Here is a 23121-nt window from a genome sequence, read left to right as displayed (position 1 = left end):
TCTAAGACTGGAGATTCCACCACCTCCCTAGGTAACCCATTCCAGTGCTTCACCATCCTCCTAGTGAAATAGTGTTCCTAATGTCCAATCTAGACCTCTCCCACTGTAACTTGAGACCATTGCTCCTTGTTCTACCATCTGTCACCATTGAGAACAGCCTTGCTCCATTTTCTCTGGAACCTCCCCTCAGGAAATTGAAAACTGCTATCAAGTCCCTCCCTTACTCTTCTCTTCTGCAGACTAAATAAGCCCAAATCCCTCAACCTCACCTCCTCGGTCACATGCTCCAGCCCCCTAATCATTTTGGTTGCCCTCCACTGGACCTTCTCCAATGCATTCACATCCTTTCTACAGTGAGGGCCCAGAACTGGACACAATACTCCAGATGTGGCCTCACCAATGCCGAAAAAAGGGGAATAATCACTTCTCCAGATCTGTTGGAAATACTCCTCCTATTGCACTCTAATATGCCATTAGCTTTCTTGCTACAAGGGCACACAGTTTATTCATATCCAGCTTCTCATCCACTGTAATCCCAGGTCCTTTTCTCCTGAACTGCTATGTAGCCAGTTGGTCTCCAGCCTGTAACAATGCTTGGGATTCTTCTGTCCCAAGTGCAAGACTTTGCACTTGTTCTTGTTGAACCTCATCAGATTTTTTTGGCCCAATCCTCCAACTTGTCTAAGTCACTCTGGACCTTATCCCTACTCTCCAATGTACCTACCTCTCTCCCTAGCTTAGTGTCATCCTCAAACTAGCTAAGGGTGCAATCCATTCCCTCATCCAGGTCATTAATAAAGATGTTGAACAAAACTGACCCTAGAACTGATCCTTGGGGCACTCTGCTTGAAACCTACCTTCAGTCAGACATCAAGCCATTGATCACTACCCGCAGAGCCCGACAATCTAGCCAGCTTTTCAGCCACCTTACAGTCCATTTTATTCATACTCCCTCAAAGACTCTGCACCCCCTCCTACACTCCAATCTCCTGACCCAGGTTACACCCCCCTTCTTCTAACTCCCTCAGACCCCACATCTCTTCCTGTACCCCAAGCCCTTACTCTGGGCTCCTTTCCGCACCCAACCTCCATCATGACTATCATGAAAAAGTGCAGCCCTTGATCACTTGCAAATTGTTGGGAATAGTTCTCCACAAAAAGTTATTGCCCACCCTTGAGCTAAATGCTCCCCTTTTAATATATGCCAGTCAGTAGCATCTTTTCAAGAAAGGATCAAGACAATTTCTTTAGACTATCTGTGGTGTTTACAATTTATCTCTGAATTGTCTTAGGCAGAGAGCTTGCTCACCTACCTGTTCATTCAACATGACTATTTTTACTTGTACAGTACGATGTGTGTCTTTTTCTATCGATTTCCTCTAACCCATACATAAACTGTAACTTTCCTGCTCTTACTTAAGAATATCCAGAAGCAAACTTGTATATAAAGCCACCTGACACTTATTATAATTTGAAAGCACAAATGGTACATTAACTGCTAACAAGTCTCATTTATAACTACTTGTTATTTAGCAGATGACAACTTGCAGAGCGATCCAATGTGAATTGTAATCAAATTGCTAAGCATCCAAAAAGTACATCTATCATTTTAAATTTGATTTTTTTTCCCCAGTAGGTAGTTTAACATGAACATTTTGAACAATTTAAGTGCTTAGCTAACACGTAAGCAAAGTTTGTCCAAATGGTCAGTTTATTATGCTACATTAAAAGGTCACTATAATAGCAAAAAAAAGTAGAATCTGCATGATGCCCATTACTTCAGTGATTCCTGTACTAATACATTAATAATTTAACTCTGTCTCTGATACAAGACACCAGTGTCTGAGAAACCCTACAGTATATCATTAAAAAATTAAGATGGACAGACTATTTCTAGGACTGTGGCAGTGTTTCTCAAAGTGGTCTGCAAAACCATTCTGAGAAAACTGCTAACTGGCCACTCCAGTGCATTTATTTATCAGCTCCGCAGTCATGGAGCCTCGCAGCTCCCATTGGCTCTAGTTCACTATTTGTGGCCAAGAGGAGTGCAGGAAGTGGCGTGGGCTGGGCTGCCGCTTCCCACAGCTCCCCTTGGTTGCAAACAGCGAACCAGAGCCAATGGGAGCCACAAGGCTCCATGGCTGTGGAGCTGGTAAATGAAGATACTGGAGTGGCCAGTTAGCAGGTTTCTCAGAATGGTTTCACAGACCAATTTGAGAAACACTGAACTATGGGTTTAAAACAGAGATGATAGATACTGTTATTCTAGTAATCATGTAGCTGCACCAATTTTAATGGTTATATGGTTACTAAAATGCTCCCCCCAAGGGCAGGGTCAACAGCCAGTACACTCCCAGCGAGCCCCCTGCCACTACACGCTGCTGCCTCTATATCAGAGGCAGCAGTGCTGGGTGGCAGCAGCCCCTGTCCGCAGTGGGGGCCCCAGCTCTCCACAGATAAGAGGCTGATCCAGCCATCGCTTATCGGTTAAATGGCTAGCTGCTAATATCCTCAGTTTAAAAAGCTGTCTTTAATTTTGGCTTGGGAAGTTTAGCTCTGAATATATTTGTACTAGTCTACCAACTCAACTTTTTTTTCAGACTGTATTTTAAACAAGCTTTTAGCAATCTAAAAGTCTGCTAGTTCAAAGTCTGGTATTCAAAGTCTTCAGCTGGAATTAACCTTTGGGTTTGGGAGACCACAATTTGTTAATATACATTAGCTCAAGTGTCAGAATTAAATTAGAAAAGAAGCAAGATTGCAAAAGGATTTTAAAAATCATTTATCAAACTGCTAGGCCTATAAACAAATGCACTGTATGATATGAAAGATGGAATTTCTACAAATAACTCGACCTTAAAACTAGGCCCAATACTCGTCCCTTGCATTTTTGTAGGACTAATTCAGGAATAAATATAGAAAGTCTTGGACTTTCAAATCAGACAATTAATATACTGGTGTATCATAATCTACTGATCAGTCTAAAAGTTTGCCAAAGTTAGTAAAGAAAAAGTTACTTATATACCTGAGAGTTTAAGTTTGCTCCAGGAAGCCCAAGAGCGGCTAGGGCAGGATCAAGAGCAGGAGCTCCCAAAGCAGCTAAAGGAACGGCACCAATCTATAACATACAGATGATAATTTAAAAAAAGGCACTGGCACAGTACAATCCCTTTATCACCACCATATTGATTAAACCCAACCTCACAAATATGTACATTAATACACCCTTTAGCAAAAATGCCAGTTCTAGATTTATTTTTTGACTTTCTATACAAACATGCTCAGACAACAATTAAAAAGGGAATTTTAACAGCGAACACTGCAAACTTGTCCAGGATTCTTTCTGTCCCATTTATCGGAACTAAGAATGCTGAAAATGATATTTTTTTTAAGAAAAACCCAGGCAAGCTGACTGACCAGATATAAGTCATTAGAATTTAGAAAACAACTGCAGATACTGCAAAAGAGAATCCATCTCACTATTTTAGTTTTGGTTGATCTCCAATAATAAAAGTAAAAGGCAGTTTTAAAAATACACAATCTCTCCCCCTGATTTGTCAGTATTTATGACTGAATACACAGAGAACACACATTTCTGCATTAGATTTGTACCTACTCTCCTCCTTTAAAAGGGCACAAGATACTTTAACAGGGCCTCTGAAAATGATAATGGAATTCTGAAACATGCCTACTTAAGTTAGATACCCAACCCCCACTGAAGATCGACAGAAGCTGGGCACCTAACTCCTTTAGATATTTTTGAAAATCCACATGAGACATTACAGTTTCTGAGGAAGCCTAAATAATCATTAAAATCTATTCAATTTCTAAGGAAAACACATTTCAGATTAGCACAATTAAAGTTAAGGGTTTGTGTACAATACACATTTTCAAAAATGTGTACACAGTCCATTTTCAGAAAAAAACTAATCTTTCAAATGATAAACCAGTTTAGGATCAAGTTATTTAATGGTTTTAATATTAAGAACAAAGACTAAGAACTTGCCTCCAAAGGAGTATGGTAAGATCATCTGAATAATTCAATCCCAAACTCTTCTCCCTCATGTTTAAGAATCTTTAAAGAAATTATGCAGGCTTCCCAATATGCTAATTAAAGTTCTGAGCATGCTTGTAAAAACACAGACATCCCACTAAACAAACTACCACTGTTACACAATACAGTTCATTATGGCAGATGATTATGACCACATTCCAAATCAGCATTTAACTAAATCACTACAAATATCAATACACAATCAAATCTCTTCTTGCCATCCAAGCCTATTTGCCCAAGTGCATTAGTACAGTAGATGAAGGTCTAGCAAAATATGTACAGTATTCCCTTTCACTCCACACGAATGAAAACCTACCTGAGAAAGTGGGTTGGGAGTAGGCAGGAGACCACCTCCAGGCAGCAGACCTGCCACAGCATTAGCTGGTGCCAAAAGAGATAAAGCCTTAGTCTCATCAGGAATAATTCCTGCAGAGAAACAGCCTTGCATTAGAATACATTCTCGCTCAAGGTCAGAAAACACACAAATACACCCAGAAAATGTCTCCCTGATACACCACCTGAGTTTGCTGAAAGTACTTATGTTGGATAAAATATAAAGCTTGATTTCTACTAATATTTATCATTAAATTTTATGTCAGAATGAAACTTCAATGTGTGAAAATTTGTTCCTTTTTCTCTACAAATGGTTAAGTTTCTAGCGTAAAAAATAGCACAATACACACTACTTTTTTGTTAACACTGCCAAGATTTCATCACCTGTACTCGATTTTTAAGTCATGAACCAAACGTAAGCAAGCACAGTCGGTTCTCCAGGGGTGTGCTCTCAACTTTCAAAAGCTGTTTTATGAACAACGACTCGTGTCGGCTGCTTCACTATAAAGCACACAGAAAAATCAAGATACACAAGACAAAAAAAGTTTGATTTAGGGGTTAATAATATGGTACAGTTCACTATGATTTCTTTTACACCTACCATACAAATTTTGTAAAAATTAAGAGAAGGTAAGGAAATATTTTGTTGAACAAAGCGTAGGGCTTTTGCTGACTCGTCAAATGAATATGAAAGTGTCTGCAGATCTCCAAATATACGCTCTGTGTATATACAGTATATTGTGGCACATTCCTTACCTGTCCAGTAAAATGCGTATGGTTCCATTATGTGCCACGCTTACTGTACCAAGAATGCTGCTACACTCTGCCATTGCAGAAAAAGACTTCTGGCCCAAACTCTTGTAGCCAACTGAGACAAGTGTGGTTGATTTTACTGCCTATTCTCCATACAGAAGAATCTTATTAAGGGTCCTACTATGAAACAAATATGTACGTAGATAATTTTTATTCTATCCAACAGCAAAAGCCCTATACAGATGGATTAATCTGTTAATGTGCCCAAGCCCCCAAAATGAGAGTTCAATAATACATTTTTACTATATATTTGCAAATACCAGTAGTATTTCTGTAATACATATTGAGAAACTGCATCTCATCATAAAACATACAATAAGTACAGGGCACTTAAGAGAAACTGGATAAGCTGCAGAAGAAAACTGTTGGGTGGTATTTTCAGCAGGGCCTGGTATATAGTTCAGGCTGAACCAGGGAAAAGAACTGTAAAACACAACAACAAAAAAGAAAAACCACTGTTAAATAAAGGTAATGGTTCCTTCCACCTATACTGAGAAGTGCCGATAATATAAACAAATGTATAATACACAGCACTGTTATCTTGCTTGTGTCATTGAGCTGTCATCAATTTAGATACCAAAAGTTATGGAGGGAGGAGAGGGAAAAGGTAATTTATGATATAGGGCATTAATGCATCAATATATTAACATACCTATAGAGATTATGGGGTAATTCTGCATGCAAAATTATGTCTCAGATGATATAATAAGTTATATCTACACATTTCAAATTAGTGCAAATACATTTCTGGTATCTAAATTCAACTCCTCTCTGACTTATCTTGAGACACCTCATAGAAGATCTGCATCCATTAAAAAAAGTCATGCATCTGATCCTCTTTTTTTTAAAAGTATTTAGAAATAAACAAAAACTACAATTTAAAAAAGCAATGAGGCCCCTCACCAGTTAATTTTCATGCGGCAATGTTTTTTTTTACTGCTGCTTTGTTAGAACCAAGAAATACTGCTTGAATGTGTAGAAATGAAAGAAAAAGAAACAGACAAAAGAAACAAACATTAACCAAAGAACCTAAATAACCCCCCAATCATCTTTAATATTACCAATCCTTCCAAATCTAGGAATATCACAGTGCAAATTACAATACTATGCCTTACCGTAGACTTTGTGTATAGTTCTAACACACAAAGCAACAGTCAACACCAAAATGTCAGTAAAAGCCAAAATTAGAGTGTGATTGTGATATAGGGGACTATTATCTGTGCAGTGTAATTATTAACTTGTACTTTAGTGATGGATAACATTAATACAGAATATCAAAAAGAAAACAAAATATTGGACTCCAGTTCAGCAGACTACTTAAGTATAAGCATATGGCTTGTTTTAAGCACGAGTAGTCTTGATGACTTCAAGTGTCTTCCTGTAGTGTGCTTAAATATGTTGTTGAATTGGGGTGCTAGTGATAAGTATGAAGTGAAAACTGTGCATTCAAAATCTAAAAGCAAATATTTTATTACAAAAATAAAGGACTTATATTATCTTAAAAACATGTCCAGATTCTGAATCTCCAGAACTAGACACAAGATACTGCTCTTCGTACAAGAAACTCCTAGTTCAAAATTGGCCCACTAAACTGCTAGTATTTGTTTAACTTGTATAGATCATCTTTAACACATTCTGAAATGAAACTATTGGGCATATTTCTCTAAATTCTAGGTTTATCATCAAGCAAATTGGACAAATTCATACTGACAAAAAGCATCACATTACCCATCATCAGTAATTCAAATGTTGAGTTTTAACTTCTTAAACAAGGGCCTATGAAATATTTAAATACTATTGACACAGATACTGTTATATCATGCTTTAATAATGCATAAATCAGAACAAGATGAACAAATTCCTTAAGATACACTATTTTACCCACACTAGTGTAAACAAAAGCATCTACTATGAAAGTGTTATGTAGTCTGACAAAGGACTCAATTACAGATCATGTTACAAATTTTAAAGTAAGTAATTAAGTCTTAAGTGTTTAATTTATTTTAAAATTTTACTTTTAACAAGAACCTATGACTGTTCATCAACCCTGGAAGGCAGCTGAGAGAATTAATTAAATTGCCTTGTCAAAAATATGAACAAGATAGGCCTTATATTAAGTTTGATACTGTGATGTAACTTAATCTGCAGGGTTTTTACTCTATTTCAAAAGGATCTTAAGAAAAAAAAATGTAAGAGTAAACCAAAATCAGTATATTTGAAATGAATTATTCTAAAGCCTAGTAAAGTTTAATGAGACTTCTGTTAGAAGTGATGTCTTCTCAGCATATTGTTTTTAAAACAAGTTCGGAAAAAAACCTGCTCACTGTCTTTCAAATTACTGTAACACCCTAAAATGTAAAAAAAAAAGAAGAGAAAATGTAGTTAACAAGTGGTTACACCAGGAAAACACTTGGGGACTTGAGTGCTTGCTGGCCTTTAGTTAATGTCTAGAATCCCCTGTAGCTGCAGAGGACCCACTGTTTCAGTCATCTGGAAGGGCTTTGCATTTGCCTTCTCCACTACAAAAATCACACACACAAATAACAGAGAGAAGAGTTTATTATTCAGTGAAATTCTATTAAATACAGCAAGGCTGAACAAGAAAACTTGGAATAAAATCTAAAATCCAGTGCCCATTTGGCACCTCTTGGAAGATCTCACTTTCATCTTAAAAAGCACAATCATTCAAACCCTTGGTATACTGGAATTTACAGGAAGAGCGAACGTTTCTTCTGAGAAACTGTCAACTAAACGAAGTAGCAGGACATTGCAAAATAACTGCTAACCCACTCCTCCATTCACTCTCAAAGAGGGAGGAAAAAACTTGCACGAGACTAGAGAAAAAATACATATCCTGAATAATTCATCTTTAAGGCAACTTTTATTATGCATACGAGTTAGCATTTTTATGTCTGATTGGAAACATGTCTTAGGGACGCTGATGAATTAAGAGCATAATTTTCCAATAATTCTGCTTAAAAATAATTGCGCTCTAAATTTAAGATTTTCTTATATAAAAATATTGACAGATAAACCATCCAGCTTTTACCAGATGTCATTAAAAAAAATTAAAAATTTGCTTTAATGAAAGACATAATGACAGCATACCAAGGGTTTCAAAACATTAATATATCTTAGATATTTTACAGGTTACTAAACCTCATTCTATTAAGCTATACTGGGGTAGACTTCCATCTTATGATGACTTCATAGGTTATTAAACAATTCACAAACCTTCTGCATATGGTACGACTATCAATGCTCTGTCAACGAACACAGTGTTTGTCAGATGTTGGGCCACAACTGCTGAGTCAGGATCGTGGAACTTTACAAAACAGACCCGTGAAGAAACAGGCAAAGGAGAATCACTAAAAACAAAACAAACAATAAAACAGTATTAGATATAAAATTTAAAAAGTCACACATTCATTAAAAACACATATACACTTGCATTCTGTTTACTGCACTGAAGTCTAAAGACTAGCTAGTCACACAATATGTTTATCTTTTAGAATAAAGTTGATCATGTGTTTCTCTATGATCAATTTCTAAAAATGCAAACAAATCACAAACTTCAAATTTTAAGCCAGGAATATTATAAACATATAACTAGAATTTGTACTAACATAGGTCCTGAATGAAAGAGGTCAAACAGGAAGTAGACTCTCAGTGCCTGCATAAAAAGGCTATTTAATTTCTGTTCAATAATTAGCTCATTCAAAACTGACAGAGTTGAAAAAGCTGGACAACTTATTTTCTCTTTCCATCTACAAATAAAAACTAAATGACAGATTGAGCCATAATTTACACAATTTTGAAGGACATATTGACTAGAAGCAAATAAATTTGATTTGCTAGTGACAACACCGTTTATTTAACAAATCAATTTTAAATGCAAAACATGTTCTGACAAGTTTTATTAATGTATTCAGCACAAAAAATTTAGAATGGTGATTTTGTGAATTTTTCCGAGTACAGCATAACAAGTTATAGGTAAAATGTCAATCTAGTAAATAAGTAATGCAGCATTCACTATTTTCTAAAGCTGTCAATTAGTGGGAGTTAATGCCTGAGGGCAGAATTAATGCATTAAAAAAATTAACTTGTGTTAATTGCAGAGGTCAGCAAACCAGCATGAGCTGCTTCAGTAATGCAAACCGCCACTAGAGGGCACATGGAAAAACAAAGCAGACAGAAAGGAGGAACAAAAACTGAAGCCATGGTTCCAGCTTTTACAAAAAAAAAAAAAAAGCACTGCTAGTAGGGATGTAAGCACCTAGTCAACTATCCAAGCGTAAGCTTATCGGATAGTCAGCTAGCCGCTTCCTCCCCCCCTTGCTTGCTGCCTCTGTCACAGTGTTTCCCAAATGGTGTCCACGGAACCCTGGGGTTCAGCAAAGTGAAAATTAGGATTCTGCGAGTAAATTCCATTACAATAACATTTTATTATTAAAAAAAAATTTTGTACACATTAGCATTTGTTTATTATTATCCTTACTTATTTGTGGTCTACTTTTTCGGCTCCATATACAAGACTGTTATTAGGGGTTCTGCAAAAGAGTTCCGTGGCCAAATAAAATTGGGAAATACTGCTCTATCAGAAAGAGGCAGCAAGGAGGGAAGCAGGAGCCAGTTCTGGGGGGAGCCAGCTTAAAAACCGGTCTCCGTGGGGGGAAGGGAAGGAGCGGAGTAGTAAATGGTGCCAGCAGGGACTGAAGCTGGCTCCAGTTCCCACCACAGGGCTTCAGTCTCTGAAATATACAAGAACCCCATGAGGCTCTTGTACGTTTAAAAAACTGAAGCACTGCAGTGGGAACATGAGGCCAGTGGGGTCAGCTTCAGTCCCTGCTGGGCCCGTGCTCCCTATGGCCCTTCCTGCTCTGCTTCTATGAGAGGCAGCAAGGAGAAGAACAGGAGCTGGTGTTGGGGGAAGCTGGCTTAAAAGCCAGTTCCCCCACCAAGCACTATATCCTTGGTGCCACCTACTCCTCCTACCCCTCCCCCGGTGACTATCAGAGGTGCAGGGGGAGGGGAGGCTGCTGCAAAGCAGCCCCTGTCCACAGGGGTTTCAGGGGGAAGTCTGACCTCCCCACCCCGAGGACAGAGACTGCTGCTGGACCAGCCCTTGCCCATGGACAGCCCTAGCTTCCGTGAACAGAGGCTACTCCAGCAGCAGCCTGTCTGCAGTGGACAGGGTTGTCTGCCATGAGCAGGGCTGCTGAACTCAGCATGAGCTGGGACCAACCAGTCCCAGCTCACGCTAATCACTGTGGCTCTGCATTTTAAATGTATTAAGAGCCCAGTGGCTCTTACTACAATTAAAATGCAGAGTTGCAGCACAGGTGGCTCCTGGAGCTGGTACTAGCTGGGACTGCTCAGTCTCAACTTGAGCCCGCTGCTGGAGCTACCCCCTGCTGCAGCTCTGCAGAGCGGTCCTATCAACTATACAATTAGTCTGATGACTGCATTTTAACATCCTTAGTTACTAGCCAATAAGAATCAACTTTTTTGGAAAATAAGTACAAATACAAAAGAAGATGAAAATAGATTTAAATAAAGATTTTCTGCTTGATAATGCACACTGAAATTAAAATAAATGATTCAAAGCCCACTGAGTGGGGGCCTCTGCAACTCCCAGTGCCCCCGGTAGCCATACACTCCCAGAGGGAGTTTGCCAGACCTGGGGAGGTCATCGCTCTGCTGACAGACTCCGGGCTCTCCACAGGCACGTCTGCATTCCTCCTTTGAAATGTACATAGCAGAAGCTCCCCCATAGAGCTTGGGGTCAGTGGGGAACTCAGAGACAAATGCCACAGGGAGCCTGGGGTCAGCTAGGGAGTCCCCAGCTGACCCTGGGCTCCATGCAGCACTGCTGCATTGAAGTACCCTCTCTTCCCCTGCCTCTATCTGACAGAGGGGGGTGGGAAATCGACTGACTATCCAATAAGCATTTGCTTATCAGATATTCGACTAGTCCTTAACACCCTTAATCAGGAATGTGTATTTTGCAATTCCTGTGGAACCTCACTCAATTTGGCTATGTTATAACCCTTTGTAATATCTCAGTTTGCACATGCTCTGTAGGCTTCTTAGATATTCTAAGCTAAAATCTTCAAAAACACCGTCAGCATGGAACACCCTTCAGCATAAGGCTGAACAAGACTTTCCCTGCAAGTTCTCAAGTTGCTTGAGACCACGCTAAGTCTATGACTATAGTAACTAAAGGCACATTTACACTTCCGAGAAGATCAACACTCCAGAGGTCGATCTTCCGGCGTTCAATTTAGTGAGTCCAGTAAGGACTCTCCTTTCAGTCTTGAGGAGTAAGGGAAGTCGATGGGAGAATTTATCCCAACTTCCTGCTGTGGGACTGCCCCAGAAAAAAATTATGCAAGGTATGCCAACTCCAGATATGAAATTCACATAGTTCAGGAGTGGGGAAGCTGCTGACCTACAGAAAAAAAAATCAATTGGAGGCCACACACAAGTGAGAAGCAAAAAAACAAAAACAAACCCTCACTGAGGTGGCCCCCAACTGAGAAGCAGAAAGACACTTCCCACAGTCTCATTGCACACCTAGGCTCAGTCTATTAGATTTTGCATGCTCTAGCCTCCACGATGGGGCATGGTGTGAGGGGAGATCCTGATCCTCAGGGGCTGCTGGATCCAGGCAAGCAGGGGCCGCATCCAGCCCCATCTCTTAGGTTCACCACCATTGACATAGCTGGAGTTGTACATGTTGTATTAATTTTCTCCACCAGTGTAGACCTGGCCTGAGATCAAGAAGTATCTCTCATCTGGGCTCTCAATGCACAGGCAACATAGAGGAAGCTGCTTGATTCAAATTAAGTGAGAACAAGAGCTGAAAAAGGGACACAGTAGACTGAGAGAAGGAGTCTAGGGTGTGAAAAGAAGGAACTGGAAAGAGAGGACTGTCTGAGCAAAGAAACTGTTGAACCAGTAAAGAGGGAAGGATGTGAGAAGGGATGGGAGACAGTAGTTATAGAGACATTGTGCAAGCTGAAAATCTGGACTGGGGCAGAGCCAAGTGGCACAAGAAGTTGGCAAGAGACAATGAGATTAAACAAAGAGCTCTGGGAAAGTGACTAGAAATTTAGGTGGGGGTAGGGATGTGAAGGACTAGTCAACTAGTCCCCGCCCCACTCCCTCCTCCCGGCTGCCTCAGACTATCAGAATGAGGCAGCAAGCAGGGGGATGGGGAAGAGGGGAATTTCAAATCAGCAGTGCCACATGGAGCCTGAGGCCAGACCCTGGGCTCCACGCATTGCTGCCACTTTGAAACGCTGCGTGCAGCCTGGCTGCATGCGGCATTTCAAAGCAGCAGCACCGCACAGAGCCCAGGATCAGTGGGGGAATTCCCAGCTGAACACGGGCCCCGTGCGGCGCTGCCACTTTGAAATGCTGCAAAGAGCCTGATTCTGGGCCTCCCGTGGTATTTCAAAGCAGCAGCGCCACACAGAGCCCGGGGTCAGCAGGGGAGTCCCCAGCTGACCCCAGGCTACATGCAGCACTTTCGACTTTGAAGCGCAGCAACAGCTCTAGGGTTGTTGCTACACTTCAAAGGCAGAGGCACCTTACTGACTAATCAAATAGTCGATACAAAATGCATCGACAATTCGATGAGTCAATTACTCGCAATTTAACATCCCTACTAGGGTGCAAGTCTAGTGGAAGCTGTGGGATGAAAATATAGATCAGATGAAGAAGGGGAAAAAAGGGTGAAATGAAGTACTTGGTACCATTATTTCTATTTTTCTATCTTTATCTTCTTTGTAACCATTTTTAAGATCTATATTTTGCTAGTACAGGCAGTCCCCGGGTTACGTACAAGATAGGGACTGTAGGTTTGTTCTTAAGTTGAATTTGTATGTAAGTCGGAACTGGTACATATTGTAGGGGAAACTCTAGCCAAACATTTTTTTTAGTTTTGGATAGCATAGGGAAAGGTTAACTCCCCTCTAATGTTTGTTTTGCTGTCTGTTCCCCTGTTCAGAAGATTTCACATCTATTTCTGTCCCTGTGACAAACTCAGGACTAAAGGAGTAACTCATCAAATACCAAACAGCTCTGCACCATGCTTTGAGCTAATAGCTTTATTTCCACACACCACCCAGGGTTCTAGGAGGAGGGTCCTTTTTTGCTAACAGAATGAGGCCAGCACTTTGTTTGTTTTGGTGGAGTCTTTGTTTGCCCAGGGAGCCCAGCATGTATAGGGGGAGGAGGGGCGGAGAGGCTGCTTTTGTCTGCTGTTCCGCAGCCTGTTGCTCAGGGGAGGGGGCAGCCTGTTGCTGGCAGGGGGGGAGGGGGGAGGCGTGCAGGATGCGAGGCCGCGGGGGGGGGCAGCAGGCGTGGGGAGGCACTTTTCCTCTGCCCGGCAGCTCTGCGGGATCCCTGTCCCTGTGGCCAGCTGCTGCAGGCAGAGGCCAGTTGGAGCCGGCCGAAGAGGAGGAGGAGGTGGATTCTAGGACCCAGGTGAGCGAGCCCCGGGGACGCTGCTGCGCTCCGGGAGCCCGGCATGTATAGAGGGGAGGAGGGGCAGAGAGGCTGCTTTTGTCTGTTCGGCAGCCTGTTGCTCAGGGGAGGGGGCAGCCTGTTGCTGGCAGGGGGGTGGGGGGGACAGCGGGCGTGGGGAGGCACTTTTCCTCTGCCCGGCAGCTCTGCGGGACCCCAGTCGGAGCCGGCCCGAGGAGGAGGAGGATCCTAGGACCCAGGTGAGCGAGCCCCGGGAATGCTGCTGCGCATGTGCGGGAGTTGCCTCACCCCGTTCGTATCTAGGGATCCGACGTAAGTCGGATCCACGTAAGTCGGGGACTGCCTGTAGTTAAGAAATAGAACAATAGCCATTGCAACCATATGATTTATAAGCTTCCTCGAATAAACCTGTAACTGTTTAAGTTTTAACCTGACTCCTTCAGTTGCTGTAATAGAACCAAGCACAATTTAAAAGAACTTCAGCCGGTCATAAAGGGACAGACATAGGGAGAGCTTGGGCATTTGTATCTGTGTCCCTCCCAGGTGACAAGATCCGTTGGGGCACCCTTTCAGCCTTTCCTAGGCTGCCCACTGCGAAGGAACCCCTGTGTTCTAGCAGCTAAAATCTAAGGTGTAATAAGCTCTTCCTATATAACGGGGTGTCTGTTGGCCTGCTGGCCACCCTCTGCGATGGGACCCTGGTCCTAGCAGTAAAGACACGGATGTTAAACCTTTTCTCGGAAACATACACACACACACTGCCCTGACCGTCTGCTGACAGCACTGAGGCATTTGGGATGGTGGCTGGCACTGGGATGGGGCTGGATGCAGGGGACTCTGGGGTCAGTGGCTGGCGCTGAGGGACTCTAGAGGTTAGGGCTGGCACTGGAGGACTTTTTATAGCATGGCAGACCCATTCACAAACTTTTGGTGAACATGTAACATTTGCATATTTGAATATTCATTATGTATACAACAAATATGCAATACACAAATATGCTAATCAATTGTTACCTGTCCACCACAAGTTTGTGAATGGGTTTGCTGTTCCGCGGTATAAAAAAGGTTGAGTACCACCCATCTCAATGTTTCAGTTCTGCTGATGCCCTATGCTGGAGTTAATGTAACAACACATTATGGAATTTCTGAGATTGCTCTTTGAAATACCTAGAAACTACACACCAAGTTAAAAGAATACCAAGGTTACAACTTTAATTCATGCAATAAGAAATTGGGAAATGTTAGTATTAAAGTTACTTGTGTAACCGTAACTTAGCTTATTTATTTTAATTACACAACCATATCCTATTTTATCCTCAAAAGCCCTGCCTCATTCAGTGCATAGTATGGCTCTGCTCTGGTGATTAATCAGGGGTTGGAGAGAAAAGTTGGGTGTTACCAGTACTTCTATTCCTACAAACCCATCTCTCAGTCACTCTATAAAGCTGGAGTACTACAGAGAAGAGTATCCTTCATTAAAGAAGTGCTTACTTTGTGGTCTTAATGAATATTCTTTCAAAGTCTATCTGTGTGTAATGTGTAACTTAAAATCCATTTCTGGTGTGTACTCTAACAAAAATCCACCTTAAAATGGACAAAGTACCATTGAGACAGAGTGCCAAACTAAAGAGATTATACGCGTCTCCTACTGTAGTCAAGTGCAAATATATGATTTTGAAATTTTGCATTTCTTTAGTAAGAATGCATGCACCCTACCAATACTGCTCTATCCTGGGCAGATTTTTTTTTTACCTCTGATAGAGACATGATGATTCTGTTTCTCATACTTATCACAACCAATTATATAGGCTTTGACAAAGTATTCTTGTATTGAATGTGGGTGCCTGTGTTAATAAGTGGGGACGAATTAAGAACAACATAGGGGTATACAAAAAACAAGAGAGTTGTTGAACTCTCTAGCAGAAAAAGGTGAAGCTTCAGGAGTTATTTCTAGAAGCAGCTACTACCAAAAGCTATATGCATACAAGCCGTAGAAGCACTTCACTGGTATTTTAGAGACCTAGGTTAAATATATTCAATACCCAGTTCAACCAGACTTTGGGAAAGTCACTCAATCCACTCCATGCCTTAACTTCCCATCTGTAGAGGGGTGGTAACATCCACTTCATACAGATGTCGAAACATAATACAAATTAATGATTGTGAAATGCTCAAAACAATGAAGAAAACTATGTTAACAACCTAAACAGATTTCTCTTGCTAAAGACACTAGCTCCTTGTTATTTGGTGAAAATGACACTTTTCTGGCACTTTAAATAGGATTTTCCATATACAAATGAAAACATTCATGTTTTACTGTATTCCAATAATAAAAACCTATCAACTTGAATCTCTGTGCATCCACTAGTTTTCCTCTACACTACAAATTCTTATTCAAAATTGCATTGAAATGGGGTTCAGATTGCCAGTGTTCATTTGAGGATGCCAAAACCACACACACACACTAAAAAATCCTGTGTTGGAATATATACACATCTATCTAGGATACCTGGAGGATTTGTGGGGGGGAGAGAGAGATGTGGCACAAAGGAAAGTCGCTTTTGCAGTTAATTTTCTCCCCCCACCCCCCCGAACAGCAACTATTTGAAAGTAGGTGAAAAAATGGGTATATTAGAAACCATCTGAGGGAGAGTAATGAGCAGGCACAGTCAAAATCTTTTTATATGAAAATAAAGGCAATCCTGCTTCACAAATAAAAAAAAGGAACAGAAACAGATGGCATGCTGTTTTCAGTTCTTGTATCACAATAAATTAAAAAACTGTAATTATTTAAAAGCTCTCTGAGCATGGATTACAATTTGTGAGTTCAGCAGATCTGATGTGCGTTCAAATAATCATTATGTATATGCATATTTTTGTTAAATATTTGTAAAAACTTATACCTTGTCATAAGCTCTATTTTTCTGTCTAGACATTTCTAAATAGTTGAAACCCTTTAAAAAAAAAACTGCAATCCATTGGAAGCAGATTGGGTGGGGGCATCATTCCCAGTAATGCAAAGCACTGTTTGCTGGTTTTAATTTTTACGAGACTTTAACCCAATAACTGGTTCAAGATTTACTGCCCACCTTGCACTTTCTGTGTGTTAGGAAGAGAAAAAAAATCAATTTGTGAAAAGGGGAAAACAAAAGCTATTTTTGTAGTAACTGCTCGTTAATGGAAACTATCCAACAGGTGAGCGGTGACTCCGTAAGAGAGCAATCCCACCACACGTAGCTCAACACCTGGAGGCTCCGGGGCAGTGGGCGATGCAAGAGGACGTGCATTTAGCCGGGATAACTGCCCATAGGCTCAGGGCCCTCCCTCACACATGCTTTGAAAATTGCTCCGGGAACGAGTGCCCGGCCGTGAGGTAACCCGGCACGTTGCGGGCCGAGGAGGAGCCATGCGAGACAGGCGGGATACGACACTTCCCCCCTCCCCCACACCGCTAACTCTCCCTTTCGGAGGTCTACACTAGCGAGGTGCTGAGGCAGGCTCTGGGGGTTATCACAGCTCCGCGGGGAAGCCCGATCCCGCCGCACCGCCGGCCGAGGCCTGAAGATGGCGAGCTAGGCCCCACGGCCTGACACTCTCAGCGTGCCTCGGCAGACGGCAGCGAAGCGCGGGGCGGGATGGGAAAGAGGCGGGACGTTGAGTGGGGGAGGGGACGCGAGTATGGCGCGGGGGAGGAAGGGGCCCGCTCCCGCTGGCGGACTCACTCGGGAGGAAAAAGGCGCAGCTCCTCGATCTTGCCCAGGAAGCCGAAGAGTGTCCGCATCTGCTCGGAGCTGGCGCTAGGAGAGACATTGGTGACCTGGATCACGTCGGTGCCGCTGCTTGAAGACATCGCGCTGCCTCCCACTCCAGTGCTACAAACACATCAGGGAAGGGGAAGAGCGCGTTAGGAACCGGGTAGCGTTTTGCTGTGTCCCCTGCCGCTACCCGTCCGGGCACAACCACGGGCCTCGCGCACAAAACAACCGTTGTGGAGTAATAACTGCCACCAGCTGCCCGCTCCAGCAGCCTGCCCGGGCCGTAACTAGTATCCCACAATCCTTTACTGCTCTTCTCTACGCAAGCGCGATCCGCGTACTTCGATGATCTTGCGCAGACGCACAACTCGCCTCGCCCACAGACGCCCCATTTGCGCATGTCCACTGCCTGTACCTCTCCCAAGGACTTGCAGCTATTGCACATGCAGTCAACCATGTCGTGCAGCTCTCGCGCATGCGACATGTTCGCGCCATGGCTATGGAAATACCCGCGCATGTGCAGTATGGGCTGCTGCACTGGGGACTTAGCAGGAGAGGCGTCTGGGCCTGAGGGCCGTTATCCCTGTTTCCTCCTCCGGGCTCGTGACTGAATCCTCGCGGGGCGGAGAAAATTCAGGCAGAGGGGCCAGACTGGGGCTTGCCTGCGGCTAGAGCGCTCTGAGCTGACGCCTGCCTGAGCGCCCCCTTCTAGGGGCCTAGAGCTGCAGGGCGCTTCCTCTGAATCGCCAGGGCCTGAATCTGCCAGGCGCAGAGCCGCCCCTTTCTCCAGATGGCTCTGAGGGCGCCCAGGGAGCTCAGCAGCTGGCAAAGCCTGTTCCTAAGGCCAGGTCTAGGGAAGTAAGAGAGTAGTCGAGAGAACTACTCCCTCCTCTCCCGTCCCCTTGCTGCCCTTTATATCAGAGGCAGCAGGGGGACAGGAGCCGGCTGGTTTCCCCCCCCCAGCATTGTCTCCATGGTGCTGCCCCCACGCGGAAAGGCAGCAGCCTCTGTTTGTGGCGGCTCAGGTTGGCTACAGGCAGGGACTACTGGACCCAGCAAAAGTTGAGACTGAGCAAACCTGGCTCAGTTCTAGCTTGTGCCAGTTGCAGTCCTAACCTCACTGTGGCTTTGCAATTTAAATGTTGTATGAGCTGGGCTACCTGCACGCCTGGCTCCTACTACATTTAAACTGCAGAGCTGCAGTGGGGATAGCTCCTGGACCAGTGCGAGCTGGTACAGAGTGCCTTCTCTTATCAACTAATCATGTAGCCGTTTGTATCAACTAAATGATTAGTCAGATACCTGCCTCTTAACATCTTTAGTCAATACTAGACTTGAAGGTCAGCTTAAGATACTCAACTCTAGCTGTTTAAATAATGTAGCTGGAGTCCATACTTCTTAAGCTGAGCTTGGCACTATCTTCACAGTGGGAGGTTGACAGGAACAAATGCTCCCATCGGCTTCTCTTACTCCTTGCGACTGAGGAGTACTGGTGCTGACTGAGGGCACGCTCAGCATTCAGTTTAGCAGGTCTTCACTAGACTCACTAAATTGAATGCCAGAAGATGATCTCGGGTGCGACAGTACCTGAATAACAATTTCCCATTAATTTTTCAGTTCCAGAGTAATTCCTTTCTAACATGTATGTTGAAAACAAAATAAATCTGCAACCTGATTTTGCTGTAAGTGAAGTTAATGTAATAAATAAGATTTGCCAACCCCCCCCCCCCATATCCATTAACATCAAGGGGTTATGTTAGTAAATGCACTAGAAGCATCCAGACAGAGAAGCAGCTTCTTCAGTATAGGTTGGACCTCCCTGGTTCTGTTCCCTTGGGACCTGATCAGTTGCAAAGTAGTTGGTTGGACTAGGGGAGGTCAATCCTGGCCATCGGCCCCAGCTGCTGGCCATGTTTCCTAACCCCTTGTTGCTGGCCCCAGAGCGCTCAACAGGAGTAAGTATTACCTAGATCCTTGACAGATGTTGGCTACGTCTACATTGGCCCCTTCTCCGGAAGAGGCATGTTAATTTCAAACTTCAGTATAGGAAAATCCGCGGGGGATTTAAATAAACATGGCCGCCGCTTTTTTCCGGCTTGGGGAAAAGCTGGAAAAAAGCGTCTAGACTGGCCCGATCCTCCGGAATAAAGCCCTATTCCGGAGGATCTTATTCCTACTTTCAGGAATATTTATTTAATATGTTTATTTAAATCCCGCAGGGGATATTTAAATCCCCTGCGGATTTCCCTATTCTGAAGTTTGAAATTAACATGCCTCTTCCGGAGAAGGGGCCAATTTAGACGTAGCCGTTCTGTCTAAACTGCGCTTAAAAATCGCAAATGATGAAGATTCTACAACCTTCCTAGGGAATTTATTCCAGTGTTTAACCATCCTGACAAGAAGTTTTTCCTGCTGTCCAACCTAAACCACCCTTGCTGCAATTTTAGTCCATTGCTTCTTGTGCTGTATGCATAGTTTCAGGAATATTTTTTTCTTCCTTCTGTAACGTTCTTTTATGTATTTGAAAACTATTATGTTCCCCCTCAGTCTTCTCCAGACGAAACAAACACAGTTTTTTCCCCCATCTTCCCTAATCGGTTATGTTTTTTAGACCTTTAATCTTTTTTTGTTACTCTTTTCAGGAGTTTCTGAAATTTGTCCATATTTTCTTGAAATGTGGTGCCCGGAACTGGACACAATACTTCAGTCAGGCCTAATCAACATGGGGTAGAATTAAGAATTCTGGTATCTTCCTTACAATACTCCTCTCTAATACATCCCAGAATGCTGCTGGGTTTTTTTTTGGGGGGGGGGGTTGCATTTTTTAGCTTGTAACGAAATGGGCTCATCGAGCCTATGAAATCTTATGCCCAAATAAATCAGAGAGACAGTTTTATGAATGGCCAGTTTTCAGAGTCATGCATGTTGCTCTCAATGAGGTACCCTTGCATTCCATGTGCTAGCCTGTAACACTCCCTTCCCATCCTTCAATACAAGCAGGGCTCGTCTACATTGGCCCCTTTTCCGGAAGGGGCATGTTAATTTCAGCCATCGTAGTAGGGAAATGCGCGGGGGATTTAAATATCCCCCGCGGCATTTAAATAAAAATGTCCGCCGCTTTTTTCCGGCTTTTAGAAAAGCCTGAAAAGAGCGTCTACACTGGCCCCGATCCTCCGGAAAAAGCGCCCTTTTCTGGAGGATCTTATTCCTACTTCAAACTTTGACAATTTGAGAGACTCGTGTGGCTGCCCTTGACTCTCCTCCCTCTACATTCTAGGCACTCTGATAGAGGATGCTATGGAACTCTGGGAGGAGGGAACATAGATCTGCAAGGCCGTAAGGGGTGCCTGTACAGGAAGGAGTCCTGGAGTGACACCATGCAGTCCATCACATTTGCCATGGATGACAGCACTCCCTCCTAGTGCTTCACTTCCCGTTTCCTGAACGCTCTCCTTGCCTGATGCTTTGTGTGCAGTTCCTCCAGCAAGCATATTCCTCCACTTGCTTATGTGCTCCTTGTCCAAGTTGTCAGATTGCATTTGCTTCCTTGAACATCTCTTCCCTAGTCTGTTTGCACCTGCACATTTGTGCCAAGCAGGCAGCTGGCAGGTCTGGGGAAATGCGCAGCTGTTAATATTGGTTCCTTTATATGTTACAAAGGAACTATTAACTCAGTTGGGATATTTAAACTGTTTGGGCATGGGTTTGCCATTTTGTTTGTGTTTAAAACAACAGGTGAACCTCCATTTTGGACAGACTTCTTCCTTGACCAGGGAACAGAATGGGAAGATATCACTAGGCAATGATAGTCCATAAATACTGGGCACTCAGGGTGCTTTGGATGCTCTTTTTCTTTTCCCTGTGACTTCACTGAGAGGTTGTGGTGAGTGCTGCCTCCCTGAGTCACAGGCCTTATAAGCAAAGTGCAGGACAATGTAGCACTTTAAAGACTAACAAGATGGTTTATTAGATGATGAGCTTTCGTGGGCCAGACCCTCTTCCTCAGATCAAATAGTGGAAGAAAATAGTCACAACCATATATACCAAAGAATACAATTAAAAAAATGAACACATATGAAAAGGACAAATCACATTTCAGAACAGGAGGGGGATGCGGAGGAGGAGGGGGAGGAAGGAAGGTAAGTGTCTGTGAATTGATGATATTAGAGGTGGGGAGAGTGGGATGTCTGTGAGCTAATGGTATTAGAGGTGATAATTGGGGAAGCTATCTTGGTAATGGGTAAGATAGTTTGAGCATTTGTTCATTCCTTCTCGGAGAGTGTCGAATTTTAACATGAATGACAGTTCAGAGGATTCCCTTTCAAGTGCAGATGTAAAAGGTCTTTGTAGCAGAATGCAGGTGGTTAAGTCATTGAGAGAGTGTCCTTTCTGGTTAAAATGGCAAGAAACTGTTTTTTCTATATCCTTTGGTATATATGGTTGTGACTATTTTCTTCCACTATTTGATCTGAGGAAGTGGGTCTGGCCCATGAAAGCTCATCATCTAATAAACCATCTTGTTAGTCTTTAAAGTGCTACATTGTCCTGCATTTTGCTTCAGCTACCCCAGACTAACACGGTTACATTTCTATCACAGACCTTATAAGGTTTTAGTCAGTGGCATGGAGTGACAACTTGTTAGCCTAGTTGGGTAACAGCTGATAGTGTGTCTATTCATTGGGAAACAGACCTGCAGTCATGGATCACTTCAGTTAGGGTATGTCTACCCTGCAGAGTTTTTCTGGGAAAAACTACACTTACGTCCACACTGCAATTGTGTTTTTTTCGCAGAAAGTCGAAAGAACGCAGTGGTTTTTCAGACAGCAGTAAACCTTTTTCTGTGAGGAAGAAACCTTTTTCCGAAAGAGCTCTTTCGGGAAAAAGCGTGTATGGACAGGCAAGAGGGGGTTTTTTTCCCCCCCAAAGAAGAGGCCTCCAGGAAAAAGCACAGGTGCCCTAGTGGCCACTCCGTCCATAGTAATCACAACTTGAATGCGAGATAGCGTCCACAATGATTGGTCGCTATCTTTTGAAAAAGCAGATCGCTTTTTCGATGCACTTTTGCTGTGTGGACGCTCTCTTTTTAAAGACGTTTTTCCAGAAGATCTCTTCCAGAAAAGCTTCTTCTGAAAGAAGCCTGCAGTCTAGACATAGCCTTTGTGTGAGTTCTAAGTCAGAAGCTGGAGGAAACAAGATGATATGGAATTACCATGCCTTCAAGAAATATTGGCAATGGGAATGCACTTGGCCTTGAAGTATGGATCAGTACTGATCATGAGTAGATAAAGAAATGTATGTTTAGTTGTGGTCAGGGTATTTTTCTTTATTTTCTGCTTTGTTAAACTTCTCTGAGTGAAATCCATGTGCCTCCCTCCCCCCATTCACTGTACGTAAGCTGTCCCAGAGATACCATTTTTTCTTTTAATCTGCTCTTTTCTCAGTTGCTCTGTGACACCTAGCAACCAAGTATATCTTTTTGTTTTGTTAATAAAATCACCTTTTTAAAGACAATGATGTGATTCTTGTGTATGGAAGATAACAGGTCTATGTGTGTGCCTGTCTAGGCTGAGAGGTCAGCTTCTAGAGATTGCAATATGTTTTCTGTTTTCTTTTTCAAGCTCTCTTGTAGTAAAAGAGCTTGGTGTACTCCTCTGGAAGAAATTGAATTATTTT

The 23121-nt window shown here is 42.8% G+C and overlaps 1 protein-coding gene across 7 annotated transcripts in view; it reads right to left on the bottom strand.

The window, feature by feature from the left end:
• The window catches only part of SRSF11 (serine and arginine rich splicing factor 11), a 44152-nt gene extending 26170 nt beyond the window's left edge, over window positions 1-17982 (bottom strand). Inside the window, exons 1-4 of one of the 7 annotated variants that reach the window (XM_006120237.5) lie at window positions 17416-17982; window positions 8435-8568; window positions 4371-4480; window positions 3026-3118 (exon numbers count right to left, since the gene is read on the bottom strand). In XM_006120237.5, the coding sequence (XP_006120299.1) occupies window positions 3026-3118; window positions 4371-4480; window positions 8435-8568; window positions 17416-17543 (465 nt within the window). In that variant the 5' untranslated portion in view covers window positions 17544-17982. The other 6 variants (XM_025183153.3, XM_006120234.5, XM_006120235.5 and 3 more) reach the window with 6 other exon arrangements.
• Window positions 17983-23121: the final 5139 nt, after the last annotated feature.

The sequence above is a fragment of the Pelodiscus sinensis genome, chromosome 9 (assembly GCF_052426305.1).
Source record: "Pelodiscus sinensis isolate ZL-2025 chromosome 9, ASM5242630v1, whole genome shotgun sequence".
Lineage (NCBI taxonomy): Eukaryota > Metazoa > Chordata > Testudines > Trionychidae > Pelodiscus > Pelodiscus sinensis.
This window is presented reverse-complemented; position numbering and strand designations above follow the sequence as displayed.